Source organism: Anas platyrhynchos, chromosome 1 (genome assembly GCF_047663525.1).
Source record: "Anas platyrhynchos isolate ZD024472 breed Pekin duck chromosome 1, IASCAAS_PekinDuck_T2T, whole genome shotgun sequence".
In the NCBI taxonomy this organism is placed as follows: Eukaryota; Metazoa; Chordata; class Aves; order Anseriformes; family Anatidae; genus Anas; species Anas platyrhynchos.
In genome coordinates, this window is record NC_092587.1 from 1,417,360 (window position 1) to 1,445,320 (window position 27,961).

The window sequence follows — 27,961 nt, forward strand, 5'->3', positions numbered from 1 at the left end:
AGTGGATCCCCGTCTCCATCCAGTGCCTCTCCTTCTGTGCTGCACCAAAATCTGCTCATCTGTGCTTAGAATGGGGCAGAAAACCAGGGGAGCCTTGTCTTGCTTTGCCAAAACTCCACGTTTTAGGCCATTTTCTGTGCAGCATTCTTCCCACCTTGCTGGGAAGAAGTGACCGTGGTTGTGCGTGGTTCAGCTGGTGACCCTAAATCCTTCTCAGCCAGAAGGGCTCAAAAAAAAAAAACGTTGTCGCTGGAGCACCCTAACCATAAAAAAAAAAAATAAAAAAAACATTTTCAGGTTATGATTCATAAAGGTTTCATCGGGCTGGGCCCAAAGGAAACTCTCATAATGTCGGCGAGTTGCTTCCTCTTTTCCTTCCCCTTCTGTAGCTTCTCTTTTCTGCTCCCTGCCCTGGGTTTAACTGTTCTAACGCCGTGTTTTAGGCGAGCCTGCGCACACCCGAGCTGACCTGGGAGAGGGTGAGGTCCCAGGTGGACCACGTCATCTGGCCAGACGGGAAAAGAATCGTCCTGCTGGCGGAGGTGAGTGGCACGCGGAGGGACTGCAGCCTGCTCTCTGCCTGGGGAGGGAGAAAAGCAGGGCTGGGACCAAAGCGCTTCCAAAAATCACCTCCTGGGGCTCAGCACCTTGCTAGAAAGGGTTGGTTTCACCCTGATCTGGCTGAGGGTGCAGAAAAGCTCCTCTGTTTTTCCATATTTTTCCCCAGCAGCATCCCCCCCAGGGTTTTTCATCTCATTTTCCCTTCTGGGTCGTTTTACCGAATTCCAGGGACAATCAATCCCGTGGGATTCGAGCACACGGATAAACGTTGCTTCATCCCAAAAGGGAGCCACTTCACCTTCTGTACGGAGGGCTGCAGGCACCAGGCAGGGATAACAGCAGGTTTTTGGTTTTTTCTCCCCAGGGCCGCCTGCTGAACCTGAGCTGCTCCACCGTCCCCACCTTCGTGCTCTCCATCACTGCCACCACGCAGGTGAACGGGGTTCTGGCCGCGGCTCGCTCCGTGCCGGGCTGTTTTTGCTCACCAAAAAGTTTTCTCCCCCCAGGCTCTGGCTTTGATAGAGCTCTACAACGCTCCCGAGGGGCGCTACAAGCAGGACGTCTACTTGCTGCCGAAAAAGATGGGTAAAGCTCCCTTCCTCTTTCATTTCTTTTTCCAAACGAGACCGAACCTGGGTCCTGGCTCTTTTTGGGGCTGGACGCGTTGTTTCCCTGCCCCACCTGGGGGGAAGCAGGCTGCCACACGCTTGGCTCACTCCCAGTGCTGATTCAGGAGATTTTCGGGCAGGTTTTCTGCCCGTGGAGCTGCGTGAGGACACGTGGTCCCTGCCAGCAGCTCTGCCAGCAGGACCCTACTGAACACACAGCTACACAAACCACGCTTTTGCTGCAGAACCGGTCTTTTTTTGGCTTAATTGTGGTTTTTTTGGGGACTGGGTGCAGCTTATCCCTAGCTTGGATATAAATTAGGTGTCACCTGCCTCGGTAGGGCATCCAAGGCAGTGGGAAAGCCTGCTGTGTCCATCCTCATCACGGTACAGCTCGCGGGGAACCACAGCTCTCGTTCCAAAATCAAACCCCAGCCTCACGGTAGCGCATCTGCTGCTTGCTCAGAGGCACCGGGGCTGACTTTGGGCACCTCAACTCGACTCCTCCAGTCCCAGATTTGACTGTGGCTGCCTCCCAAAATACAGCTCGGTGTGGCGCCAGCGCGCTCACCCCCTCAGTCTCCAAAAATCCCAGCACTGATAAGACACCGAGCTCTGTCCGGATAGCAGCGGGTTCTCTTTGCTGTGCCCAAGGTCAGGGGGAAAAGAGCAGGGAGTGAGCAGCTCGCCCGAAAGGTTTGGGGTTTATTCAGCAGGGCCGCGCTTTCCGCTCCCCCCCCCACTAATTTCCCAAGGCTTGAATTCATTTCAGATGAATACGTGGCGAGCCTCCACCTCCCGACCTTCGACGCACACCTGACAGAGCTCACGGACGAGCAAGCCAAGTACCTGGGGCTGAACAAGAACGGGCCCTTCAAACCCAACTACTACAGGTGCCGCTCGCGCCGGCCACAGCGAGCCCGCGGGGACCGGGTTGGGACCGCGGCGTCTGAACTAGGAGGGGGGGGACAATGGGATTAAAGGATTTCATCCCGTTTAATTTAAGGGCGTGGGCTTTCTGGTAAATCCCCTGACGGGACGGGGACGGCGTGATTTGAGCCGACACGAGGTGCTCATCAGGAGCTGAGCCCCTGGTGTCTGGCGGCAGCTGTCACCCGGCCGGGGCGAAGCTCAGCTCAGCGCAGCGCAGTGCCCACGGCCAGCTCCGACAGCAGCTTTATTTATAAATCTTGACGAGCTCGGGCTGGCACAGGGCAGAGTTTGAGCTCGCTGGCAAGCCTGGGCTGGCCCACGGCAAAATAATCATTTTCAACCCAAGCCCCTTCTCCTTCCAGGCTCCAAATTTGGGGGGGGCTGTGGCCAACGAGGCCGCTCACGTTGTGCCGTGAGAGCTTTGCACACACACACAAACCAGCCCGGGGGCTGGAGCCCTGATGTTTTGGGGCAGGAAAAGGCATTTTCTTGGCACAGCAGCGGGCGTTCAGGTCTGCAGTGCCCACCGAGGCACTCCGCTTCTTGGGGTTTTGCGCGTTTTGCCAGATCCTGAGCGTTTTCCCTGCCCCGTGCTGTGTACAAACAAACCCTCAGTGCCGCGTCCTGCCTCGCCAGCAGCTCCCCACGGGATTTGCCTTTGCCCTGCTCCAGGGCCGTGCTGCAGCCCTGACCCCGTGGGCAGCAGCGGGTGGCACGGTGCCCGTGCCCCGTGTGCCGCGGGGCCGGGGCGTGCGCAACAGCTGCAGCCACAGAAACCCAAGCTGCCAGCACAGCGTCAGCTTTTCCAAAGCTCCCTGGCCCGAGGCTCGGGGCTGGGGGCGAGAGGAGATCTCCAGGTGCTGGCTCTCCTCTTTTTCCAGCCATAAAGGGGCCGTTGGGCTCCTGCTCCCCGTGGCTTCAGTTGTGGTGGGGATTTTCTCCCTGCAGCTCCCAGCCGGAGAGCCTTGGAGCTCCCAGTGCCTCTCCCTGTGTTTTTTTTTTGGTAACCTCAGCTGCTTTGAGCAAGGCTCGGGTGCTGAAGGCATTTGCACCTTCCGTGCATCTCCCCCGCATCCTGAGCTGGTCCCATCACAAACCCGTGGCCCTCGGGTCCCCATCAATCCATCACCGCTGAATTTTGCTCTTCCTGCACCCGGCAGCGAGGGCAGGCGGCTAAATATAACGCGGTATTTGTGGGGGAGGAGGAGAGGACCGGCTCCCTTCCTACATCACTTTTTTTTCTTGGTGTCCACCCCCCTAAAACACACTTTTTTTGCTGGGGGGGGGGACGTGCCACGGGGTTTGCACAGCGCCGGGCTAAAACCTCGCTTTCTCTTCCCTTCCCCAGGTATTAAAGTTCCTGCCGCCGTAGCCAGAATCGCAAGGAACAAGAACCCAAGTTCTTTTCTCAACTACTGTACAGGACGAAGCAGTGCAAGCTTCCTAAGTTAGAGCCGGGCTTGCTCACGTAGTAGACAGTGTGTTAGGTTATTTATTTATTAAATTAGAATACTGTACATGCGGCCTCTGCCACTGGTGTTTGTACTGCCACGGGACTGGGAGACGGTTGATTCCTTTCCGTTTTGTTTCATTTTTTATCTCTTTCGCTGGTTCCTTTCCGGGGCTGGGAGGATGGGGAGCGAGGTGCTGCGGGGCGAGGAAGAAGCTGAAAGGTGGAGGCTGCGCCCTGCTTCTGGTCCCGGCCGCTTCTTCCAGCAGAGCAGGATTCCCGGACTGGAGCAGGACAGGAGAGTGCTGGGGTTTTATCTCCCACGCTGTTCGAAACACAGTGAAAAAAACGTTTCTGCTCCAAATGCTGCTGGTGGGCTGGTGGAGAAGCAGCGAACTGACCAGCAACCGCCGGGGAAACCGCTCCGAAATCTGCTCAGCTGCCCCCGGGACGGCTCTGCCAGCTGAACTTGGCCTTCGCTCTGCTGAAAGCTGTAAGGAAGGGTCCGAGCCCTGCCCCGAGGACGTGTCCGGAGCCGGTGGCAGAGCGGTGCCAGGTCCGGCAGCCCCCCCCGAAGCCGTGGAGGTGGTGGCGTTGGACCCAGCCCCGCTCCTCGCCGAGCCGCTCGGCGTTGTCCTGCTGCTTCCATTCCGAGTGCCAACCTTTTGCCGTGCAACCAAAGCTATTTTCCTCCTGGGGCCTTGCACCGCCACGGACGGATGCTGCTCGCGCTTCTCCCGAACGCAGCCCTCGCTGGGAATCTTTGGAGTCTGATTTTTTGGTAGGATTTGTCCATCTCCGTGATCAATCAGGAGATCCCCTCCGCGTGGAGGAGATGTACTCCGGAGTCATCCCCGCCCCGATCCTGTGCGCGGGGCAGAGGGTCACAAGCAGAGTTCAGAATCACGAAAACCCTTCGGTGGCATCAAATTTTGATGTCTCAGAGTCGAAAGACAGCAAATTTGGCACCGCTGCTCGCCTGAGCCCTGGATGTCCTGCCCTCACTGGCGTCGCTTACGGCTCACCCTGAGAACGAGGCCCTTGTCAAGTGAATTCGCCAACCCTGGGAGCACAAAAACCTTTCGTTTATCCCGTGGTTGCTGCTTCGGTGCCCGAGTCCCCCCTGAGATCCTCGTTTTGTCCTCGTGGGCTTGGTGAAGACTCCCCCGAGGCAGCTCGCTCACGCACAAGGAAGGCGAAGCCGCGGCACCGCGGTCCCTGCGGCCACGTCCTGGTGGCAAGACCTCGGGCAGCTTCTCCGCAAGGTGCTCACCTCCGGGGCAGGTTTCTCCTTCACTTTCTTATCCCAAATTTCTCCAAAATTTGTCAAAACGAGGGAAGCGAGGGACGCATCGTGGACCAGTTGCTAGCCACGAACTCAAAATTCTCTCTGCTCGTGACTCACACCCAGATCCAAATTTCTGGGCAGGGCGCCCCGAGCCGCTGCAGATCTGGCTGGGTCTGGCTGGCACGGTGGCAGCCCACCCCACAGCCCAGGGGGGGGCTCTGCTGCTCCCCGTAACCCAAAAATCCCCCTCCCACCCAGCCTGGCGTGCCCGGGGTATTCGTGATGCCTTCGCCTCGCGCGACGGCGGCGGCGAGGTTTTAATTCCCTCGGGAATTCCCCAAGGGAGCTCGCCCGCCGAGTCGCTCGTGCCGATTTTTTAAGCCCAATGTATCTTCCAGGTAGATAGGAGAAAATAAATAAATAATAAAAAAATTCACCCCACCTGGCTTTTCCCCCAATTTTTTAAAGCTCTTCTCCACGTCGTTCCGCTTTCTGTAAGCTTTTTCGCTTGCTTGGCTTTTCCTAATCAATCTGGAATCTTATTCTGTGATCATCTCTAAATTAAACGTGTAACGGGGTTGGGTTTGGGTTTGTTTTTCTCTCTTTTTTTTTTAATGTAACGCCTTTTTAAAGAATTAGGAAAGGGAGATTTTAGGTAACACCAGCAAAATCGTGTGAGGAAATTAATTCTGTTCTGACCTTAACCGCGAGACGAAACTGTCATCAGCCTGCAGTGGGGAAACGAGAACTTTGCAATCGTCCCATTTTCAAAAGGATGTTTTAAATATTAATGTCTGAGTGATTGTATTAGATCAGCAATAAAGACTCTGTAATCTCGAAACACAAATAAAACATTGGAAAAACGAGCTGCTCCGCGGCGTGTTTTCGGGGTGGCGGCGGCGGGCGGTGATTTCTGTCCCTCCTCCCGGTTTTGGGAGCAAGAAATGTCCCAAATCTGGGACGTGGGGGGGGTAAAGAGGGAGGGGGACGGGGCTGCTGCTCTTGGGGCTGAATGTCCTTGGGGTGGCTGAGATGTTGTGGCCCCGGGGATTGTTGTGGCTCCTGTGCTGGCCTTGCACAGGGCCATCCCGTTATCGCAGCTGCTCCCAGTATCACCAGTGCTCCCAGTATCACCAGTGCTCCCAGTATCGCTGCTGCTCCTGGTATCTCTGCTGCTCCTACACCCCCATACCCACTCCCCCATGCACCCTGGGGTGCCTCATGTGGCTCCCATGCACCCCAACAACCCCATAACCCCCCCATGCACTCTGACACCCCCCATGACCCCCAGCACCTTGGGGTGCTCCATAGCCCCCCCCTCCACCTCCCCCCATTGCCCCAGCACCCTGGGGTGCCCCACACCCCACCCCAACACCCCCAGCACCCCAGGGTGCCCTATAGCCCCCCCATGCACCCCAACCACCCCCCATAGCTCCCAGCACCCCAGGGTGCCCCGGACCCCCCCAGATTACCCCCTGCACCCCAACACCCCCCCCATGCACCCTGGGGTGCCTCATGTGTCACCCATGCACCCCAACAACCCCATAACCCCCCCATGGCCCCCAGCACACTGGGGTGCCCCATAGCCCCCCCTCCATCTCCCCCCATTGCCCCCAGCACCCTGGGGTGCCCCCCACCCCACCCCAACACCCCCAGCACCCCAGGGTGCCCCAGACCCCCCCCTGCACCCCACCCCCCCCATGACCCCCCAGCACCCCAGGGTGCCCCCATAGCCCCCCCTCACCCCCCCCCCCCATGGCCCCAGCACCCCGGGGTGCCCCCTGCCCCCCCCATCCCCACCCCTCTGCTATCCCCGCCCCCTTCCCCTTCCCCACCAATAGCGTGCCGGGGGTGTGTCCTCCGGCCCCGCCCCCGGGGCTGACAGACCAATAGGAGCGGGGGGGCGTGGCCCAGAGCCCGGCCCCCACGTGCTCGGTGGCGCTGTCCTGGGGGGGGGACACACGGGGGGGGGGCGCAGCGCATGGAGGCGGCGGCGGCTTCGGGACCGGGACCGGGACCGGGACCGGGTCCGGGGAGGGCTCGGCCGGGGCCCCCCCAGCCCCAGCCCCAGCGCCGGGAGCTCTTCAGGGGGCAGCGGAAAGAATCCGAGGTGAGGACCGAGGGGGGGGCACCCCGGGGTGGGGGGGACCCCAAAGTGGGGTCGGGCTGGGGGGGCCCCATTCGGGATTGGGGGGTGCGGATCGTGGATTTTTGGGGGCCGGAGGGGGCTGGGGGGGGGCTCGGTCCCGAGGGGGAGCCCCTAATGCAGCCCCCCCGGTGCTGGGGGGGCGCTGTGGGGAACACGAAGCCCCCCAGGGGACCCCCGGGAGTAGGGCGCGGGGGGGACCCGACCCTTGGGTGCCCACCGGGGGTCGGTGCCCAAGGGGGGGCTCCGGGCTTTTCGCCTTCCCCCCCCCCCCCCCCCATCAGCTCCCGGAGCCGCCCGGCTTCCCAAATCCCCTCTCCCCGGCCGGGCTCCTCTGCCGGGCTGCAAAAAATGGGCAGAAATCGGGACAAAAATTGGGCAGAAATCGGGGATTTGCGCTGCGCATCCCGAGGGACATCGGCGTTAATTAACGGGGACAATTAACGGGGGCAGCGCGCCCCGGTCCCAGCCTGGCTGCCAGGGACGCGGGAGGGGAACTGATGGTCAGGGCGTTTATTTCACGTTTTTTTAAATTAATTTTTACTGTTTTTATTATTATTTATTTCCCGTGTGTTGCCCAGCCGCGTGTCCACCCCTCCCTGCCTCCTCCGCCGGGTTTCACGCTCCAATTCCTCGGGAGCCGCTGGGGGGCTGGGGTCTGCAGCCCCCCCACCCCCCACCCCCCCCAACCCGGGCACCCCAAAATCTGGGGTGGGGATGGGGAGGGCGCGGGGTCTGCGCCCCCCATGGGTGCCCTGGCTCCAAACCGGCCCCGGTTTTTAAGCCATGGGGGGGGGAGAGAGCACGGGGGGGGGCTCTGAACGCAGCAAACGCTCCCCGGGGAGGGGGGGTCCAGCCCGGGTCCTGCCCAGGCTTTGTCGCGGTGCTGCTGGGGCCGGGGAGCGCTATTTTTACACGCACCTCCCCAAATCTGCCCCGTGCCAAAACGGCCCGGCCAAGCCCTGGGGACCTGTGCTGAGATTTTCGAGGCGCGAATCCCCCCCTGCGGCACAAACCCAGCCAGGGGGGGGGCTCCCCAGCAGCCCCCCCCCCCCGGGAGGTGGGAGCCCCCCGCGCCCACCGCTCGCCCCCGCTGCTCTCCGCAGGGCTCCTTGGACTGCCCCAACCTGGAGTTCGGATATGGGGACGCCGACGGCCACGGCGCGGAGCTGTCAGGTGGGAGCCAGGGGGGGTGTTTTGGGGGGCATTGCTCCCACGGGTGTCCTTGTGGGATCGGAGGTGGTTATGGGGTAGCATCGTGCTGGTGTTAATAGAGCACGAGGTTTTTATGAACACCCTATGTCCCCATCCCACATCTCCCTGCGGGGCAGTGAGTTGAGCTGCTTCCACCCCAAAACTGCCGGGGTCCCCCCCCTGGAGCTGCTGTAGGATTTGCACAGGGCTGGAGGAATTATATAGGACCGGGCACAGCGCCGTGTCCCTCCGGGTGCAGCCCCACAGCCTCCGAGCAGCTCAGCGTGAAATCAGCGCAGGTTCTGCCTGGCTGCACGGGTGCTTCTGCAGCCCCTCCCTTTGCAAATTGACTGAACGGGGACCGAAATTTACCCCCAAAAAAACCCCTACGGTGCTGCAGAGGCAGCGGGGCAGGGGCGTGGGAATGGCCCAGGGGTGAGGAAGAGGAGGGAGGGGGAAAATCCCCGGGGAACAGAAACCGGAGCTGCGAATTAGGGCTGGAAATGCTGAATTTGGTAACGTCGGGCGGGTACCAGGTGCCTGCTGGAGCTACAAAAGGGCTCAGGGACAAGTTGAGGGCTCTGCCCCATTTCCTTGGGCACGTGGGGACATCTCAGAGCCCCACGAGGAATTTAATTTGGGGGTGAGGAGGAGGGGGAAGCCCCCGCCTCACTGCCGACCCCTTTGTCCATCAGAGCTGTACAGCTACACCGAGGAGCCCGAGTTCGGCACCAACCGGAGATGCTTCGAGGAGGATTTTCACACCCAAGGTACCGGCTCCGGGTTCAGCACCCGGTGGCGTGGGGCTGCCCCGATGCAGCCGGCACCCACCCGGTGGCCGTGGTCGTGGTCGTGTCCCCTTCGCAGTGCGGGGCCGGCGGTGGCTGGAGCTGGACGGGGCGCAGCAGAAAGCCTACGTCATGCACCTCCTGGATGGGCTGGAGGTGGTCAACAGGGACAAGAGGCTGAAGGTGGCGCGGGCCATCCTGTACCTGGCGCAGGGTAAGGACCGCGTCCGGATGCGGCCGCGCACCCCCTGCCTGGCTCTGATGGGTGGTTTGGGAGAAATGGCATCTCGGGGAGGTGATCCTGTGCCAGCTCGGTGCAGCAAAGCTCCTTCCAGGATGGCCCCGGGGCCTCCAAGGCAGCTTCTTCCTAACCACTGCCTCCCTCGGGGTCTCTCCAGGCGTGTTTGGAGACTGCGCTAACGAAGGCGATGTCCTGCGGTGGTCGCGGCACAACAGCTTCCTCCTCTACCAGCTGGGAACCTTCACCGCCTTCCTGGAGCTGCTCAACATGGAGATCGAGTGAGAGGACCTGCGCTGCCTTCATCCTCCTCTTCTCCCCATCCTCCTCCTCCTCCTCTTCCCCATTTTTCCTCCTCCTCCTCCTCGCCGCCGACCTGTAGCCGTGGCACAGCCCCGAGCGCTGCGTCTCCACCTCCGGGGCTGTGGGATGGGATTGGGGCTGGGATTGGGATTGGGATTGGGGTTGGGATTGGGATTGGGATTGGGGTTGGGATTGGGATTGGGGTTGGGGTGAGGATCAGCCCGTGCCTGGTGCTGAGCTCGTCCCTTCCCTGCCCTGCAGCAACAGCCAGGCCTGCAGCAGCGCCCTGCGGAAGCCGGCCATCTCGCTGGCTGACAGCACCGAGCTCAGGTACCCCCCCTCTGCCCCCTGCCCGCCGTGCTGCTGGCACCAGGGGGTGGCCGTGGGGACAATCTTTGGGGCCCCGGTGTCCCCACCGTGCTGTCCCGGCAGGGTGCTGCTCAGCGTCATGTACCTGATGGTGGAGAACATCCGCGTGGAGCAGGAGTCGGATCCCCCGGAGTGGAAAACCTGCCGGGAGACCTTCAGGATGGAGCTGGGTGAGCCTCAGGGGTCATCGAGGCACCGTCGAGGTCCTTTTGCTGCCCCAGCTCCGTGGGGAGACCTCGGGGATGGGGCTCTAAACCCACCCCCGGTCCCTCTCCCTGCCAGGGTTCCCCGTGCGCCCCGAGGAGCCGTTTGCTCTTCTGCTCTTCACGATGGTGACCAAGTTCTGCAGTGGCCACGCTCCCCACTTCCCCATGAAGAAGGTGCTGCTCCTGCTCTGGAAGGTGCTCCTGGTGCGTGAAAATCCTTCCTTTCCCAGAACCTGATAATTTTGGGAGTGACACCGTGAGGCCCAAATATCCCCCACTGCTCAGTCCAAAGAGCCGCGTGGCACAGGAGGGACCCCCCCGGGAGGGACCCCCCCTGCCCTTTGACCGCTCCATCACCTCTCTTGTCGTCTCCTAGTTCACGCTGGGAGGATTTGAAGCCCTGCAGGCGATGAAGGTGAGGAAGAGGGAGGAGCTGGGGCTGCCGCCCCTGCCGGAGGACAGCATCCAGGTGATGCGCAGCATGCGCGCCGCCTCGCCTCCCACCTACTGCATCGAGCTCCTGGAGCAGCAGCAGCAGAAGCGCGGGCACCGGAGCCGGCGGGTGAGGGCGAGCGCATCCTCCCGGGACACGGATCGGGGTTTTTTTCATGCTCAGGGAGCCAGCCTGTGCTCGGGAGCAGGTTTTTTCCTTCCCCCTCCAAGTAGTCATGCATTTCTGGGCTTGTAAAAGCTGCTGCAGATGAAAAATGAAAATTTCTCCGTCCCCTCCTGCCGCAGCCCCTGATGAAGCAGGACAGCTTGGATATCTACAACGAGAGGGACCCCTTCAAGAACGATGAGGCAGGGATTGATGAAGAAGAGGGCGATGAGGTGGACAGTGGGATTGAGGGGGAGCTGGACCTGATGGAGCGGGACGCGATCATCCCCGCGATGCCAGCCCAGCGCGCACCGATTGAAAGGGTGTCGTTCCCCAAAGGGCTCCCCTGGGCCCCCAAAGTCAGGTAAATCCAGCTGGTTTCGTTGCCATCCCCCCCAGTCCTCCCAGTTTTCTGTCCTGGAGCTCATTACAGGCTGAATCCACCCGTGGCAACGTGTTGGCTCCTGGCAAGCCTCTGCTCCCTCCCTCAAATCCACGCGAGCTTTTTGCTGCTGATCTGAAGCCGGGGTTTAATCCAGGATCCTTAAAACACAGCCGCAAACGCAGCTTTGTGCCGTGGGGGCAGTGACAAGACGCCGTGTCCCACGTGGGTCCCCGCACACGTGGTGCCATCGTGCTCCACGTCAATTTTTTGGCATCAAATGACCCTTGTTTTTCTTGGCTGCTGCCTGGGAACCCGGCTGCTTTGCTCCCTGCCTCGGCTCCCACCCTCCGGCAGCGCTGAGCCCCAAGCCCTCCTCATCCAAGATGCCCACGGCGAGGTGTCAGCGGCCTCTCCCTTAGGGCACGCGCTCTGCGAGGCTGTGGAGACCACGTTTCTTTGCCCAAAGGAGCAGGTGCTACTTGCAGACGCATTTTTTGGGAGCACAGAAGCTGTGCAAGGAGGTGCTGCTCACGGGGAGCCGCTCGCCGTTCGCTTGTGCTCTCCCTTGGAGCGAACGCAGACGGTTTTGGCTCCCGTTGTGAGCAACGGCGGCGGTCGCCAGCAGCTCTTAAGACCTCGAGAAATCGATCCTGGAAAGCTAAAAGGTTCTCGCCAGCCCCATCCGGGAGCTCTTTCTAGGCAGCGCTCTGATGAATGTCTCTTTTCCTCCCTTCTCCTTGGCGTTGCTCTGCTGCTCCATCAGACAGAAAGACATCGAGCATTTCCTGGAGGCGAGCAGGAACAAATTCATCGGCTTCACCCTGGGACAGTGAGTGTGCGGGGCGGACAGAGCCGTCCCCTAGCTCCCATCGGTGCAATTTAGCTGCAATTTAACCCACAGAGCTCGGTTGTTTTCAGGTCAAGCAGCCTAATTTGTGCCTCGGTGCGGAGCAGCGCTGGGTTTTGTGTTATTGGAACACCTCCCTGGGGACGCTGGCCTCTGGGGACCTCCTTCTATTAAAAAATCAGACCTAGCCCAGAATAAGTGACCCATGGCCCGAGCAAGGGCCCACGTTTTGGGGAGGAGGAGGCTGGGTGATCCGATATCCCCAGTGAATTTCCCCGCTCTGAACAAACCAAGCTGCGAGCGCAGTCATGAGCCCAGCAGGGTGTACGGGCTGTGTTGGTTTTAGGTGTGGTGCTGAGCACATTTGGGACAGAGATCTGCTTTCACCCAAATCCTTTTCCCAGTGTCACCCCTTTCTCGTGCAGGAGGAGGTGGGAGGTGGGCAGCCCACGCCAGCACCTCTCCCAGTTCCCCACCCATCCGAGCTGCGTTCGGTGGGCGCCGGGCTCCTTCTTTCACCTCGTATGAGATGGAAACGACCAGGATCACCTCCCCAGCCTTATATTTACCTTCTGTCCTCCCCTCCAGAGACACCGAGACCCTGATAGGGCTGCCCCGGCCGATTCATGAAAGCGTGAAGACGCTGAAGCAGGTAAGGCATCGCGGCCAAGCGAAGCAGCCCGGCAGAGCTGCCGGCTGCTCCAGCCTCACCCCGCGCTCTCCGTGCTCACCGGCACTCAGCGGATGCTCTGCGGAGGGATCAGACCCCTGGGGATCTCGGAGAGGTGGGGAAATCTTTGGCCAAGATCACCAGGGCCCTAGAGGGACCGCAGGGCATCAAGTGTGTGTTAACTCCGTGCCGTGGCACGTGCTAAGAGCTTCAGGTTACTCGCACAGCCGTGCTCTCAGCCCCCTGTAAATGATTCATGCGTTCAGTCGTGAGCTTACCTCGGATATGAAGGAACCCCTTAAGGGTTGTCACCGCTCAGAGTCCCCTCCCGCAGCTCTGGGATTACTCTGCCTCTGTGTGTTTTGCCAGCACAAGTACATTTCCATCTCGGACGTCCAGATCAAGAACGAGGAGGAGCTGGAGAAGTGCCCCATGTCTCTGGTAAGGAGCCGTGCTCCCCGTCACTGAACGGACACGTGGGGAAATTCACAGAAATCCCCACGTTTTGAGAAATTCACAGAAATCCCCACGTTTTCCCTGGTCCTTAAACACACCCTGGATGCTCCTTGCTCCAAAACACCGTATCATTAAATCCTTGAGTTAGGTTTTAGGGAGGTGACTGGCATACCTCAAGCGTGCAGACTAGAAATAATTTTTCCCCCCTTGTTCCTAATGTTTCTATTTACAGGGGGAGGAGGAAGTCCAAGAAACCCCTTGTGAGATCCTGTACCGAGCCATGCTGTACAACCTCCCCCAGTACATGGTAAGCCCGTGTTTCTTCGGTGTGTTTCGGGTCCTTGCCAACCTGGGGAGTGCCCTCAGCAGCTCATGGGGAGTCTGTAAGGTGTGACGTTCCTCTGGGGACATCCTTGCAGCTTTCCTGTGGCCCCAAGAGATTCTCACACACAAGGTGTGTCCCAAAATTCAGCTGCTTTGTGATGTTAGTGGCCCACGTGTGCTGCATCTGTAGGAAGAGACAAACAGATTTAAGTGCATTTAGTCCAGGTGACTCTTAAATTAATTAATCCATGCTACTAGAGGTCGGGTGCATCGAGTAATGCCAAACCAGAGCTGTCGTGCTCCTTGCAACTGCTTTGTGTGCCCAGGGTGTAAATGTTGAGGTTTGGCACAGTCGGTCCATCACCGTGAGTTGGTTTGAAGTGGTCCAGCTCCAGCAAGTGAAGGAGAAGGAAGGAATTCCCCCTTCCCAAAACCGTCCCTTCACGCCTGCCCTCCTCTGCAGATAGCCTTGCTGAAGATCCTCCTGGCTGCGGCGCCCACCTCCAAAGCCAAGACCGACTCCATCAACATCCTGGCGGACGTGCTGCCAGAAGAGATGCCGTAAGTCCCCAGGGAGGTGGCCACCAGCCGTCCCCGCGGCGACGTGAGGTCGTGGACCAAGTGGGAGAATTGGGGCTTTCCAAGAGGTTCAGGGGGCTCCGGATCTGGGGGTGGCTCTTTGGAGAGATCCAAGCTACTGGGACGTATTTTGGTCAGGTTGATGGTTGGACTCGATGATCTCGAAGGGCTCTTCCAACCTACGTGAGGCTGTGGTTTTGGTGTTGCTGTCAGGGCAGAGGGGTGAAAGCCACAGAAATGAATGGTTTTGGGGGAGTTTAAGGGTTTGAGCGCAATCAGGAGACCCTGTGCTGTGTTAGCTAATTGACACAAATCACAAAATCGTGATAATTGATGCAAATCGTAACTATCCATGAGGATGTAGTAGGCATCCTTCGTGCTGCTCCCCAGGGTTGCTGTCCGAGGGCAATCAGCTCTTCTTTTCTTGACTCACTCCGGTGTCAGCGGGCAGGAGGGGATGAAACAAGACCTGGAAGGTCCCTGTGGAGCCTCTCCAGATGGATCCGAGCGCGCTCTCCGTGTACCCGCTGCGCCCTTACCTCCTTTCCCTCCCACCCAGCATCACCGTCCTGCAGAGCATGAAGCTGGGCATGGATGTGAACAGGCACAAGGAGATCATTGTGAAGAGCATCTCGGCGCTGCTGCTGCTGCTCCTCAAGCACCTCAAGCTCAACCACATCTACCAGGTGAGCGCCGAGAAGGGGTCGGCCACCGCCACGCCGCTCCTGCAGCCGGCGGGGCTCTCGTGGAGGACCTCAGCAGGAATCATGTCCACGAGGAGCTGCGGGTGGCTCTTCTGGAGAGATGAACCCTACCCCCAGGACACGTTTTTTGTGGTTTTACTCACGGAGGGATAACCTGCCTGCTGTATGTTTTTGGCTGTGTTTTCACGGAATCGCTTCCACCCACGTGGAACAAGTTCCCAGCCTGCTGGAAGAACTCATGCTGTGGCTGATGGGGGAAAAATTTTGGATATCTCACAAGAAAGGGCCTCCCTGGCAGAAGGGGATGGGAATAGGGGTTAGGGAAGACCCTCCAGTGGTGCTGGGTGAGACCTCGTGGGGCCAACCAACCTGGTCCTCTGCCCCTCGGCGGGGTCAAGCTCTGGAGGCTGTGGTTTCAGCAGAGCTGAAGGTCAGGGTCCTAGATGCAATTTATTTATTTTTTTTTAATAGGTGGTGTGGTTTTTTTTGTTAGTTTGTTATTTAAGAGGGTTCCACGTGATGCAAAGCCATCAGATCCATCTGTTTTATGAAGCCCACTGATATAGGTACATATATATGAGGTTAAATAGAAACCTATGGATTGGATTGGATAAAATGGAAAAAAGAAATCAAATTTTCCAATCCTGCCTTTGCTGTGGATTCCCATATCCTTTTTTTTCTTTTTCTTTTTTCTTTTTCTTTTTCTTTTTCTTTTTCTTTTTCTTTTTCTTTTTCTTTTTCTTTTTCTTTTTCTTTTTCTTTTTCTTTTTCTTTTTCTTTTTCTTTTTCTTTTTCTTTTTCTTTTTCTTTTTCTTTTTCTTTTTCTTTTTCTTTTTCTTTTTCTTTTTCTTTTTCTTTTTCTTTTTTGATGTGTGGGAGCAAGCTGCTCCTTCCTCCTGGGTTTTGGATGTGGATGGTGAGAGGCATGGATAGGGAGGGCAGGGCAGGACGGGATGGGGTCGGGCGGCGTGGACTGCGTGGATAGGAGATTGCTGCTGGTTGTATCCCTCCTTTAGAGGGCGGTGGAGATTCATTGCGTTATGCAAACCCAAACCTTTTAACATTTAGAGGGGGAGAGAAATTAAAAGCATGTATGGAGCTAAGGGTACTTTTTTCAGTTGAAATTTGAAAAGGGGATGGATTAGGACGTTCTGCAGTAGGAATTTCTCAATTTTCCTTCATAGTAGCTCTGTCTCCTCCTTCCCCACGTGCTGTTTCACTGCAGATTTTATCCTGAAAAACAACCTGCACTGAAAAGCTGTCCCTAAATTGAGCCTATCCCTAAAACACAGAGGCTGGATGTCCGCTGTATGGCAAATGCAATTTCCCCGCCGGTGGGAGTTGTTGTAGACGGTGCGAGCCTGATGCAGCAGACTTCTGCACGGGGAGGATGGTTTTTTGGGTGTCCAGAGCAAACCATCGAGGCCGCGTCGCTTCCAACTGGAAATGGGTTTCCATTCCCAGCGCACGCTCCCGTTGGTCCCGCTAACGCTGACCCGTCTCGCTTCTCTCCCCCAGTTTGAGTACGTGTCCCAGCATTTGGTGTTTGCCAACTGCATCCCGCTGATCCTGAAGTTCTTCAACCAAAACATCATGTCTTATATCACTGCCAAGAACAGGTACAGCCACTGCTGGGGGAGAGAGAGAGGTGGTGGAGCAGGGAGGAATGTGCATGAGGACCCCAAACACGCGGTGGGGCTGAGTGAGCGCTGATGGGGAAGGCTGGGCAGGGGGTTCCAGCCCCTGTTGAGGTACGCCCAGACCCATCTGGCTCTCATTGGGCTGATTTTCATCTCTATGTGGCCTGTAAAGTGTTTTTTTTTTTTGTCCCCGGGCATCTGTGGACCACAGCTCCACAAAGGCAAAGTGGGGCAGAGCCTTCTGCGTCTTCTCTGCTTTTTGTAGCCAAAATTCAGCTTTCCTGACTCCCTCAGGCTGATGCTTGAGGTGGAGCCTGGCTTAGGGCATCTCTCGACCCCCATGTCTCTATCCTAAATTTGGTGGTGGCTGAGCTGTGGCTCAGCTGCTGGGCTTCAAAGCAGAAAGTGGCAAAGAAGGGGATGGAAGGGCTGAAGCTGTGTGATTGATTGTGCACGCTTCATTTTAGATCCCTGCATGTCCTGGGGCATGGATAGCATCAGTGAGTGTATAGCTATATATTATATATTGTATATTATATACATCATTTATATAATATATGTAGTATATATGTTATATATATATATTATATATATATATTATTTAATATATAATATACATAGCCAAACAAAATAAATATGTATATATAATATAAACTATCAATATATATAAAATATAAACAATCTAATATAGTTTATAACTATATCTAATATATAATTTATATTAAAAATATATAAAATCTTTTGGTTGGCTACTTTTACAAAGGCAATAAACCTGGAAGGCCAGGAAAGACCTGATGCCCTTACCGTGCATTTTCTTGCTGGAAATATTCTGCCAGATACCTGCATTTTAACCCAAGATCTGCTTTTTGTATGTGCTTGGTTTTGTGTTTTTTGTTTGTTTTGTTGTTGGTTTTAGTTGTGTTTTTTTTTTCTTTTTTCTTTTTTCTTTTTTCTTTTTTCTTTTTTCTTTTTTCTTTTTTCTTTTTTCTTTTTTCTTTTTTCTTTTTTCTTTTTTCTTTTTTCTTTTTTCTTTTTTCTTTTTTCTTTTTTCCTTTTTTCCTTTTTTCCTTTTTTCCTTTTTTCCTTTTTTCTTTTTCCTTTTTTCTTTTTTCCTTTTTTCCTTTTTTCTTTTTCCTTTTTTCTTTTTTCTTTTTTTTTGTGTGTGCGTCCATCTGAGTAACTGATCTGCCACATATTAGTGGATCCAAATCCTCCGAGCCCTCACTAATACGCTTGGGACAGGCTCGGGATGGGCTCGGTGTGCTCCGTTAGGCAGCGGTGGTGCTGGGAGCCCAGGAGGATGCTGCTGGCGGTAGCCTCATAGATCATCCTAAAAAATTGCTCTTGCACCGACCTGTTCCGTAACGAGTCCCTCCTTTCCCATCTTCCGCAGCATCTCCGTCCTGGATTATCCGCACTGCACGGTCCACGACTTGCCCGAGCTCACTGCAGAAAGCCTGGTAAGCAGGGCTCCTTGTAACGGTATTGTTCTATGGGGGAAGGTGAGGAAGGATTATTTTTGATTATTTCTGCCCTCTTTATACCCAGCCAGTCCCAAATTAGACTTTTCCAACCCCTCCAGACTAGCTCTCCGACGGGAGAGCTGCTGCGTGAGCACGCCTCGGGGAGGATGCTCGTGAATGCAGGATCTCAGGGCCCCTCAAGGAAAATGTGATGTCTGGTTGGAAGAAACTTAAATCTGCCTTTTTTTTTTTCCCTCGGAAAGTGGGAATTTGAGGCTGGGCTGCTGCTAGGGAGGGCTCCTGCAGGGTGAGCTACTTGGAGAGGTTCAGGCAGGTGACAATTAAGTTCCAGTTTTCTTTTTCTCTCCTTTTTTTTTTTTTTCCCCTTGCTTTTATTGGTTGACTCCACGTCTAGAAATGATGCAGGGTGTATTCCTATTAATTAGACCCTGAATTTTTATAATAATTAAATACAACCTGGTTCTTCAGAGATGTGTTTGTGCATGTGTTTGTGTTTCTTTTCTTCAGCCAACATTTTAAGCAGTTTGGGCTTTTCTCTCTTTCTCTCTTTCTTTCTCTCTTTCTTTCTCTCTTTCTCTCTTTCTTTCTCTCTTTCTCTTTCTCTCTTTCTCTCTTTCTTTCTCTCTTTCTTCCTCTTTCTCTCTCTTTTTCTTTCCTTCCTTCCTTCCTTCCTTCCTTCCTTCCTTCCTTCCTTCCTTCCTTCCTTCCTTCCTTCCTTCTTTCTTTCCTTCTTTCTTTCCTTCTTTCTTTCCTTCTTTCTTTCCTTCTTTCTTTCCTTCTTTCTTTCCTTCTTTCTTTCCTTCTTTCTTTCCTTCTTTCTTTCCTTCTTTCTTTCTTTCTTTCTTTCTTTCTTCCTTTCTTTCTTCCTTTCTTTCTTCCTTTCTTCCTTTCTTTCTTTTTTAACCCTGATACACTGATTTTAACATCGCAGCCATAACACATTTTGCTTTCAGTGGGCAGCATACAGGAGGGCGTGCTTGGTTTGCTTCAGTGCCATTCCCAGAGGAGGGACCCCCTGGCTGTCGGTAGCTGCTCTTCCCACCCTATAAATCAGGAGTGGATGAATCCTGGCAGGATAACAGGAGCCTCCCCTTTGGTGGCATCTCGATGACATCTCGATGACATCTCGGTGACATCCTGCCTGCTGTGCAGGAGCCTCCAGCACAGCCGTAGCCTCTGCTGGCAGAAGAGCGCATTTTATCCGAGTGATTTTTTACCAAATCCCGGCATTACAGTGCTCCCAACTGGCGGATTTATTTCTCGTTGGCCTCTACAGGTTACACATACGCCAGCACTTTTACCAGCTTACCGAAACGAGGGGTTTGATGCTTGCTTTTAAGAACAAAGGTATTACACGGGCAGGATTTTCTTGGTAAATCTCGCTTCAGAGCTGGATTAGGCGCTGATAGAAGCGTCTCATCCAAACTCTCCTCCCGAGGCTGCCCAGAACGTGAACAGGATTTTATTTTTTTATTTTTTTTCCGTGGCGAAGGCTGCAGCTTGCTGTAAGTGGCTTATAAATTAAGCAGCACTCGTTTCTGCTCTCAGCCCCAAGTAGGTTATTTGTGGGACACTCGTGCTGTTCAAACAGAACAGGTCACTGTGCTGCTGGAATTACAGCTCAAACATGCCACGAGCGCTGTTTACACAAGCCGGAGCCATGGGTGCTGATGTACAGCTAATATTTAAAATTATACAGCTAATATTTCAAATAACATAGGGGCTGAATGTACTTAAGCTGGCGAGGCTCTCTGGTACAGAAGCGTCCCGTCCTCCCAACAGGAGCGCTGCCGTTTGTCATCCTTTTGTCTTTATTTGTCCATCATATGTCCTCTAAGCATGTGTTAATTTAAGAATCAATTTATATAATTAACAAAAAGCCGTTCCCCAAGCAGCGGTGATGTCTAGGCTGTAATTTTCTCCGTAAAACAACACAAATCTACCAAAATATATATATATCTATATTCCCCATGACAGAGCAACGTGATTTATCTTGGGCCCTCCTCTAGACCCAAATACAAACTAAAAATGATGATTTTTGTCCGAGGCTTTCAGAGCACTTTTCCTGGGGATGATGATAGCCCAGGCGAGGAGGTGGCTCCGCTGCTCATCCAAAATGAGATTTGGGCCACCGAAGAGCAGCAGGGAGGGCGTTCAGCACGGGGTTACCCTCTTCCTTCTCCTCTTGCAGGAAGCCGGAGACAACAACCAGTTCTGCTGGAGAAACTTATTCTCCTGCATCAACCTGCTGAGGATCCTCAACAAGCTGACCAAGTGGAAACACTCGAGGACGATGGTAAGATGGAGAAATACTTTTCCTCCTGAAAACAGAATTTTTTTTTTTACAATCCTCCATGTCCCTACAGCAGTTTTGGGATATGGTGACCACCCCTATTCCGTCTGCTCGGGGTTTGTATGATGTGTAGCTCCCAGTGCTGCACAGGCAGCGTTTGCTTTGCTTTCCTGAGCTCGTGGCCTCAACCTTGAGTCGCTTTCTTGGCAGATGCTGGTAGTCTTCAAGTCGGCCCCGATACTGAAGCGAGCGCTGAAGGTGAAGCAGGCCATGATGCAGCTCTACGTCCTCAAGCTGCTGAAGATCCAGACCAAGTACCTGGGGCGGCAGTGGAGGAAGAGCAACATGAAAACCATGTCGGCCATCTACCAGAAGGTGCGGCACCGCATGAACGACGACTGGGCTTACGGCAACGGTGAGCAGAGCCGGGGACGCGTCCTGCACACGGTGGCACAGTCATCGTGTTGGGTTTCGGGCGTGTTTTGTCCTAGGACCTGCTGGGATCCCATAAATCTGGTTGGGGATTTTTTTCGGAGGCCTTAAGGCACCATTCGGCACCATCAGGAGGGGCAAAATTGCACGAGGAAGTTGGGAATAATCAGATCAGGCTGGGATATGGTCACACGAGGTCTTCAAGATGAGTTTCCACCAAGCCCAGCCCTCCAATTCTGCATTCCCAAACCGATCCCTTTTGCCTTCAAGGCACTGACTGGCTCCAAACCAAACACAAGTGCTTGGGGCAGCCACAGATTTGGGATCTGGGTGGCGGATGCTGAGGATCCTTAAGCTGAAGACGTGCCGGTCTGTTTAAACAGCTCTTCCGTGGCCTAAAGCTGTATTTTTAGAAGGCTTAATAACAAGGTCCTGAACTATTGCTTTGTGTACATCTTTTTTTTTTTTTTTAAAGAGGATTAAACAGAAAAACTGGGTAGCATCCCTGTTTCAAAAGGAGAAAGGGCAAGAAGTGAAAGCCTAACACAAAGCCTTCCTTCCAGGGGAGAGAGGCATTATAATTAGGGTGTTAATTTCCACTGTGAAAGATATAATTTGTTTTTCAAAGACGGGTGTGCTTTGGAGAGCTGTGATACCGCTGTGCCACCGATTCGGAAGAATCAAAACTAGACTCGCTATTTTTAATTTTAAGGCTGGAGTTCCCCAGATGCCCAAAGAGCCGGAGGGCTGGGGAAGGCTGGGGACTCCCTTTCCTTCACGGGGATTTCTCTCGCCTCGCTGCCTTGCTCAGCTCACTCATCTTCCCTGCAGGGCTGAAGGCAGCAGCAGGGCTTCTTTATGCCCGCGATCGCATAATTCAGTACTCAGCAGGGGCTGCTTCTTGACCTGGCCGCCTTGCCGTGCCAGCACTTGGCTTTCCGAGATGAGATCCGGAAGGGTTTTTCCCCGAGGGTTTATTTTTAGCTTGGTGTATCTGGATTGAGACGCAGCTTGGACTTCTCCCTCTCCTCAGCACTGCTGAGACCTTGCCAATGAGTTTGCTGACCCTTTGTGGAGCGACTGGCTGGTTCATATAGGTTTAGAGCTCGTAAAGACCAAATTTTGAAATGCTAATTTTTTGGAAATGTTACATATTTACGTAATAATACACATTTAAAATATTGTGGTTATTAGTCAGCTGCTAGCTTCCCAACCTCGCCCCAGATTTAAAAGCCTTTGTTTTCAGTAGCTTTGAATAAATTTGTGAGGTTTTAGCTATAAGCTTTCAGTCTTGATCTCTGTCTCAAGACATCCGTGGAGGTTTTTGGTAAAAGTGGTGGGGCCTTTCCAAAAAAAGCAGGAGCTTTGTAATGGGACGGAGTCCTTAAAGCATGCTGAAGGCCAGAAATAAATGCATTTCTGTATGAAGTTTTCAGACTCTGCTGAATTTACAAGTGATTTTAATATATTTCATTTAAATACCTTAAAATAAATGCATGCATAGCAGCAACTGGTTGTGAATAATAATTACCGTAGAATTAGGAATAACCAACTGGCTAATATAATACTGTTTTTAGTTCAGGCACACGACTGCTGTAAATTCTCCATCCTTTCTTTTGCTCAAGCCATACCAGAGTCATTTTCTCCACGACACCACCATGGTCTTGTTTCTTCTTGAACCTAGATATCGATGCCAGACCGTGGGACTTCCAGGCTGAAGAGTGCACCCTGAGAGCCAACATCGAAGCCTTCAACAGCCGGAGGTACGACAAGCCCCAGGACTCGGAGTTTGCGCCGGTGGACAACTGCCTGCAGAGCGTGTTGGGCCAGAGGTTGGAGCTCCCCGAGGATTTCCACTGCTCCTACGAGCTGTGGCTGGAGCGGGAGGTGTTCTCCCAGCCCATCCGCTGGGAAGAGCTGCTGCACTACCAGTGAGAGCCGCCGTCCCACCCCGGTGAGGACCCCAGGGCTGGAAACGAAGGTGATTTGGGACCTGGGGGTTCCTAAGTAAGGCTGGAAAAAAAAAGTGACCGTCTTTCTAAAGATGCCAGGCCTCTTTGTGTCTACCCAAACTTCCCTGGTACGCAGCTGCCATCTCTTCGGAGGGCTTCCCTTTGGGGTGACCTCTTGGTGTGGTAGCGATGGACCTGCACAGAGGCCAAGGACCAGGTTTCAGCATCACGCTGGTGGCAGTGTCAGCAGCATCCTCATCTGGTTTTCACTCCAGATTTACACCAGTGCACGAGAGATCAAAGTCTGGGCTGTCCCTTTGCTTGGTTCACGCATGCAAGTTTGTCCTAAGAGAATCTCAGCAGTGGAAGGTCTCCATCTCCCCCAGATGATTATTTATGCTTGATTTATTTGCATTAATTCAGTTACGGATGTCCAAGAATGTGCTCCAGACACCCTACAGCTGTGAGCAAGGCGCCCTGGTTCCCTGATGAAGTGGAAAATAGGTGACACTGGAGCAGGGATGACAGGTTGACTTCGCCAACGGAGACGACATTCCCACTTGTCCCCAGGCTAGTGCTGCTGCTGGGATCGTGCAGCCTGAGTTGGAGGCTTTCTTCCACAGCTGATGATTTGGGATAGTAATTACCTTTACCACTGCTCCACTTTGCTTCACCGCTTCACTCCCTTGTACTGGAGTACGATGCACAGTGAGCTGTGCGTTGCTTAGAGCTGCCGAGGACATGGATTGCCAGCTTTCTCTCCGTCTGAAATAAGCCCAGAATTATTGGCACAGAAGTTACTGACCCAAGCTACAAGACGTCTGAAAATGCCACGTAAAGGATTATTTCCTCATCCATCAAAATGCTCCATTAAAACGTCCATGCAAGGAACCGAAGTGCAGCAGGCTGATTGGTTTTGAAGGATAAAGGTTTCCAGGTTGCTTTCTTCACTGCTCTTTAGCCCCTCTAAACCTAGAGGAGAAAGTAAACGCCCCATCTTCCTGAAAATAACCTGATTTTCACACAGGTTTTTGGCTCTTTCCTTTAAGTGGGAAGGAAGAGTGCTTTGGGTAACGCTTTGCTGCCATCACATGACGAAAACAGCAGATGCTGCAGTCCGGAGCTCTCCGAATGAATAGCAAACTGAGCTGAGAGCTCTCTATAACAAGGAAAAACCCTCGTGGGCAGGGGATAACCCACTGTGAGCCTCCTCTCAGCACCTGCGTTCCTTCTCCTTGGCCAGCAGCCCTCGTGCAAGGCTTCCCTGTGCTTCCTTCAGGATCCTGATGGGGTCTGAGAATTCTTACCTCTTTCTACCAAACACTGTTGGTCCAGGACTTGGAAACTTGGGGCAAACCTTTCCTGCCTTATGAAACCAGATCTGGTGTCAAAGAAAAATGTGTCAATATAGCACGGGTAAAATTCGGCTCCTCTTTAGCTGTATCGATGTAGCAAGCGCACAAGTGATAAAATCACAGGTATTTGTTGCGGCAGGATTCGTGCTTATTGCTGTAGAATTAAACTGGGAATGTTTCCTGAATGTGGTTTGCAAAAGACATTTTTCAACGACATAGCATTAGTAAACCTGCTCACCTTTTTAAAAATGCTTTTGTTCAAAATAAACCAGAGCAACTTTTGAAGTTCATTCATTTGCTGGGACTTTTTTTCTTTGTGCGCCTTAATTTAAATGCTGCATTTGGTGGTTAATTTTGTTTGTTTGTTTGTTTTAGGGGTAGAAATGTAGTATAAATGCTGCTATTTCCAGCCAGGTGCTAAGGGACAGAGCCCAGGACTAACTGGACAGTTTAGGATTTTCTCCGTGATGCTTCATCTGGTTTTCCTACCAAATGTGCAGTTTTTCCCCCATTTCCCCCACAGGCCAGGGTCCTGAGAGCTGAGCTGAGCCCTGCATGGCCTGGCACAAGGGACACTGTTCCCTTTTTCCTTCCTTCTCATGGTGACCCCACTCTGAAATAGTCCCAATATTTGTTTCCAGCTGCGCCACTTATTTTATCATTCCTCTGCTATTCTCTGTTTTAGAGTGATTTAGGAAACAGTCTTAGTTCCTAACAGCTAAGTGTGAGTGTAAAGGAAGTATTATCGAAGTATCGAATCCTTTTAGTTTTAATAAACTAAGGGCACGGAGGTGTTTCTCCACGGGGACAAAGGAGCTGCTTAATTATTAAAGAATCAAAACCTTAGAAAAGCCCTTCATATTTGGCTCACAACTCCCCACCCACCACCAAGTGTCTCCTTTTCCCAGTGTTTGTGTGGGTGCTGGTTATCCTCTTGGATACCATGTTCATTTTTCTGCATTTTATATTTAAATTCTGCTTCATATGAGGCTTGCATAGCTTATCGGTGCCTTCCATCTTTACTGATGGATGGAATAGAAATACAAATTCTTGCCTGGATCTATGTGGTAGAAGGAGGTATGAGCTGGTATGTTTGAATACTATTAATTTCCACCACAAGTTAAGCTTTCTGGAAATATACCTCTATATAAAAAACTGAACCTCCATGTAAAAAAGTAACTAGGGAAAGGTAGACTTTTAACTTAAATGCTTTATCTCATCACGGATTTATCACAGGCTGTACGTCTGTTGAGATGGGCCATGCTTCGTGAGGGTTTCTTTGGGGAAAGAGGGGCAATGTGGGTGTCAGCTCTGGCTGATAAACGCTGCTGGTCTCCCTACAGAGCACACAGCACGCTGCAAATGCCATTTTGACAGGAACAGAGGAACCTATTTAATAAGTTTATTCTAGTTACAAACAGCTGCAAGTCAAAGTAATAATGCCAAGACTTTCCCCAGACACATCCCAGCAGTGTATTCACTGAGGATCCTCTAGAAAACTCCCTTACCAGCTCCTCCGGCAGCCTGAGCTGCTGCTCCTCCAGCAGTACCAGGGAAGTCTCCATCCTGCTACGAGTCCTCAAACCACGAGCTGGTAGCAGCTTAAAACTTCTTTGCTTCGCAGCGAGGGTTTTCTTCTCCCTAAAAGAGTCAGAAGGCAGCAATTATGGGATAATCATTCTGACACATAGGAGAAAAAAAAGTTCCAGACTATAGTTTTCTACTTTTTTTTGTACAGCTGGAGGAGCCGTATCTTATCTTACCCCAAACACGACTGCTGGTTCCAGGAACAGTTGCATGTGCTCGGTTTCTGTTGAAACTGTCTGCAGAGCTTTTTTTTTTTTCCAGCCTACAGGTGGTTGCAGAAAGCTCTGCGGCTGGTAAGTCAATATCTTCAGTACCTTAAGATTCTTCTGTTCCTAATTTTAGCCTCATTTCCTAGGGATAAAAGGCACTGGTGATTGCGCTCCTACTCTCTCAGTCCTCTACAAGCAACTTTTGAGCTGGTTAACCGATTCCATGCAGATTTGAGTAAAGGATAACCTCAAAGATGTTGTGTTCTTACGAGAGCTGTGAAAGGGGGCATCTGAGCAGAGGGACAGACCCTATTAATGCCCCAGCCGAGGCAAAGCAGGGCAGCTCAGGCGTTTCTCGTTTGGTTCAGCAGGGACCAGCTGCCCAGTCCTAAAAGAACTGGGGTCAGGGCTGGGAAAAGGACAGGGCAGGGGGGCTGAAGGGAAGGGATGCATGCCCTGGGTTTCAGTAATTCCATGGCTTATGGGACAGCATGTTTAAAAATATACAAGAAAAGATATCAACTTGTTGGTATACAGGGTATAAGGCAGTAAGTTCCTCCCACTAAGTCTCAGGAGTCATTTGATTCTCTGGTTGGACACGGTCCCCTGTGTAAATTTTCCACTCTCTCTGTGGAAAGGACCATAACCTAATAGCCCTCCGTTCCCTTATGTGAATATTTCTATAAAAATAACGATAGCGAGATGTCCTGACCTCTAAAGCACTCTTTTTTTTATAAAACTCGAGCTACAGCGGTGTCTTTATGAGGCCGGGTTCTTTATACTCCCAGTTTGCAGGAACCTCCCTTAATTATTTATCAAAACCCTTGCATTTGTAAACAGCAGCTTGTTCCGTAGCCAGCTCCAAGTATCTTTACAAAAACCACGTTGACTGTGCAGGCTAATTTTTGTACGCTTGATCTAATTTCTGACACACTTGTCACTGCTGTTACTTCTTTTTACTCTTAATAGTAAAATGTGGTAATTTGACAGTTGCTTTTGCTAAAAGGAGACAATGGGTGTAATTATGATCGCTTCTTTTATGCCTTGTGGTTTGTTGATTAGAAAATTACATAAATCATTTTTCCATGAACAGAGCAAAAATATTTTTGTTATTTTTTCATTATTCATTCGTCATTTCTTTATTTATTCCAAGCTTTGTTCAAAAGTGTTTTACTTAGAAAGTCTACAGGCAGCATTTCTGAGCCATGTTTCTGACCCTTTCCCTATTTTCTCTTGTTCTTTTGCTTCTTTCTCTCTTTTTTGGCTCCTTCTGATCAGGTACCAGGATTCCCCTGAGATTTCCCCCAGCAGTGAAGGTTCTTCTGGCAGGGCTGTTTGCATCTCAGAAGGCTGACCGATTCCGTTATCTGTGGCCTCATAAGAGGCAGGAATGGGAGAGAAATATGAAGAATATGGGAGCTGTGTTAGTAGACAGCCACTGAAAACAACAGCCACGGATGCACCCAGACCAAGCAAAGCCCAAGGCCTTGTTCCTTTTGGCAAGGAACTTCTTTAGTCCATGATTTGTCTTTTACATTGCCCTGACAAGCTCGGTCTATGATACAGGGTAACAGGATCCCTCATTTTCCTTCGCAGCCGAAGACAAAGCAGTTCAGCTGCTCCATCATTTCGTCTGAATAGAAGGGAGGTAACGTGCTCATTAGCCTCAGTGAAGTCTGATACTCCCCACTGATCAGAAAGCAATTCCCTTCCAGCAGCACTTTCTCCTGTGCAACAAAACCTGCATCCCACCCACGGCAGCAGAAAGCAGTTATGAAAGGGAAAAGGCTAGAGCAAATAAAATATCCATGAGAAGTAAAAGAATCTGAGATGTGTGTTTCTGGGCTGCGTGTCTTATCACTTGTACCTGAACTAACATCACTTCAGGAAGACAAACTTGTGTTTTCCATTAACTCAATCCCTTCCTTCTCAAGGCAAACAATCTGATGGTTTACATTCCGTGTTTCAAAAATACCTTTCAAATTGTCCTCCTCAGCAACACCTTGCTCTCTCCCGGCTCCGAGGCAGCCGTGGTGTTGGGTGATGACCCAGTTGTTATTTCCAAAGTTTCCAGGGCTCATTTCCCCACTCGGCCTGCCCTGCTGGCTCAACTTTCCCTGCTGATAAAAGAGATAATCATTAGACCAGTGTTTTGCTGAGCAGTGCCTTTGCTCTTTGACTTCCTCTAGTCCCCACCAGGTACATTTTGCTGCAGCCTATCAGTCGCCCTCGTTCCTGTCACTTTGCCCTCCTTTGATATCTAGTCCACATGCAGGTAATTATTTTCCTGCAAACAATTTCCTCCCTACCACATTATTCATTTCTTTCACTGACATGTTTACTTCTCTAAATGTATTGGGTG

General features: G+C 52.8%; 2 protein-coding genes and 1 long non-coding RNA gene across 7 annotated transcripts in view; 2 read left to right on the forward strand and 1 right to left on the reverse strand.

The window, feature by feature from the left end:
- The window catches only part of AHCYL2 (adenosylhomocysteinase like 2), a 52,125-nt gene extending 46,419 nt beyond the window's left edge, over positions 1 to 5,706 (forward strand). For both annotated transcript variants that reach the window (XM_072037882.1, XM_005009507.6), the window contains exons 13-17: positions 444 to 542; positions 926 to 994; positions 1,068 to 1,146; positions 1,942 to 2,062; positions 3,451 to 5,706. In XM_072037882.1, the coding sequence (XP_071893983.1) occupies positions 444 to 542; positions 926 to 994; positions 1,068 to 1,146; positions 1,942 to 2,062; positions 3,451 to 3,457 (375 nt within the window). In that variant the 3' untranslated portion in view covers positions 3,458 to 5,706. The remainder of the gene's footprint in view (positions 1 to 443; positions 543 to 925; positions 995 to 1,067; positions 1,147 to 1,941; positions 2,063 to 3,450) is intronic.
- Positions 5,707 to 6,785: 1,079 nt separating this feature from the next.
- Positions 6,786 to 24,093, forward strand: STRIP2 (striatin interacting protein 2). 2 transcript variants are annotated; one of them, XM_027461665.3, is made up of 21 exons: positions 6,786 to 6,950; positions 8,093 to 8,162; positions 8,876 to 8,950; positions 9,048 to 9,182; positions 9,367 to 9,487; positions 9,771 to 9,839; positions 9,942 to 10,048; positions 10,161 to 10,288; positions 10,461 to 10,646; positions 10,823 to 11,046; positions 11,831 to 11,896; positions 12,503 to 12,566; positions 12,954 to 13,025; positions 13,273 to 13,347; positions 13,828 to 13,925; positions 14,503 to 14,629; positions 16,166 to 16,266; positions 17,681 to 17,747; positions 19,963 to 20,067; positions 20,275 to 20,479; positions 22,181 to 24,093. In XM_027461665.3, exons 1-21 carry the CDS (start codon positions 6,822 to 6,824, stop codon positions 22,429 to 22,431), a joined length of 2,475 nt encoding a protein of 824 aa, XP_027317466.3. In that variant the 5' UTR covers positions 6,786 to 6,821; the 3' UTR covers positions 22,432 to 24,093. The 2 variants fall into 2 exon arrangements, with proteins under 2 accessions (XP_027317466.3, XP_027317473.3); XM_027461672.3 differs by lacking the exon at positions 11,831 to 11,896.
- LOC113844150 (uncharacterized) lies at positions 11,041 to 27,760 on the reverse strand. 3 transcript variants are annotated; one of them, XR_005269614.2, is made up of 5 exons: positions 27,575 to 27,706; positions 25,567 to 25,741; positions 25,312 to 25,444; positions 17,642 to 23,983; positions 11,041 to 13,548 (listed from the first exon to the last, which is right to left on the reverse strand). It is a non-coding gene; the product is annotated as an uncharacterized lncRNA (long non-coding RNA). The 3 variants fall into 3 exon arrangements; XR_011809654.1 differs by lacking the exon at positions 25,567 to 25,741 and having other exon boundaries at positions 27,575 to 27,760; XR_011809633.1 differs by lacking the exon at positions 27,575 to 27,706 and having other exon boundaries at positions 25,567 to 26,303.
- Positions 27,761 to 27,961: the final 201 nt, after the last annotated feature.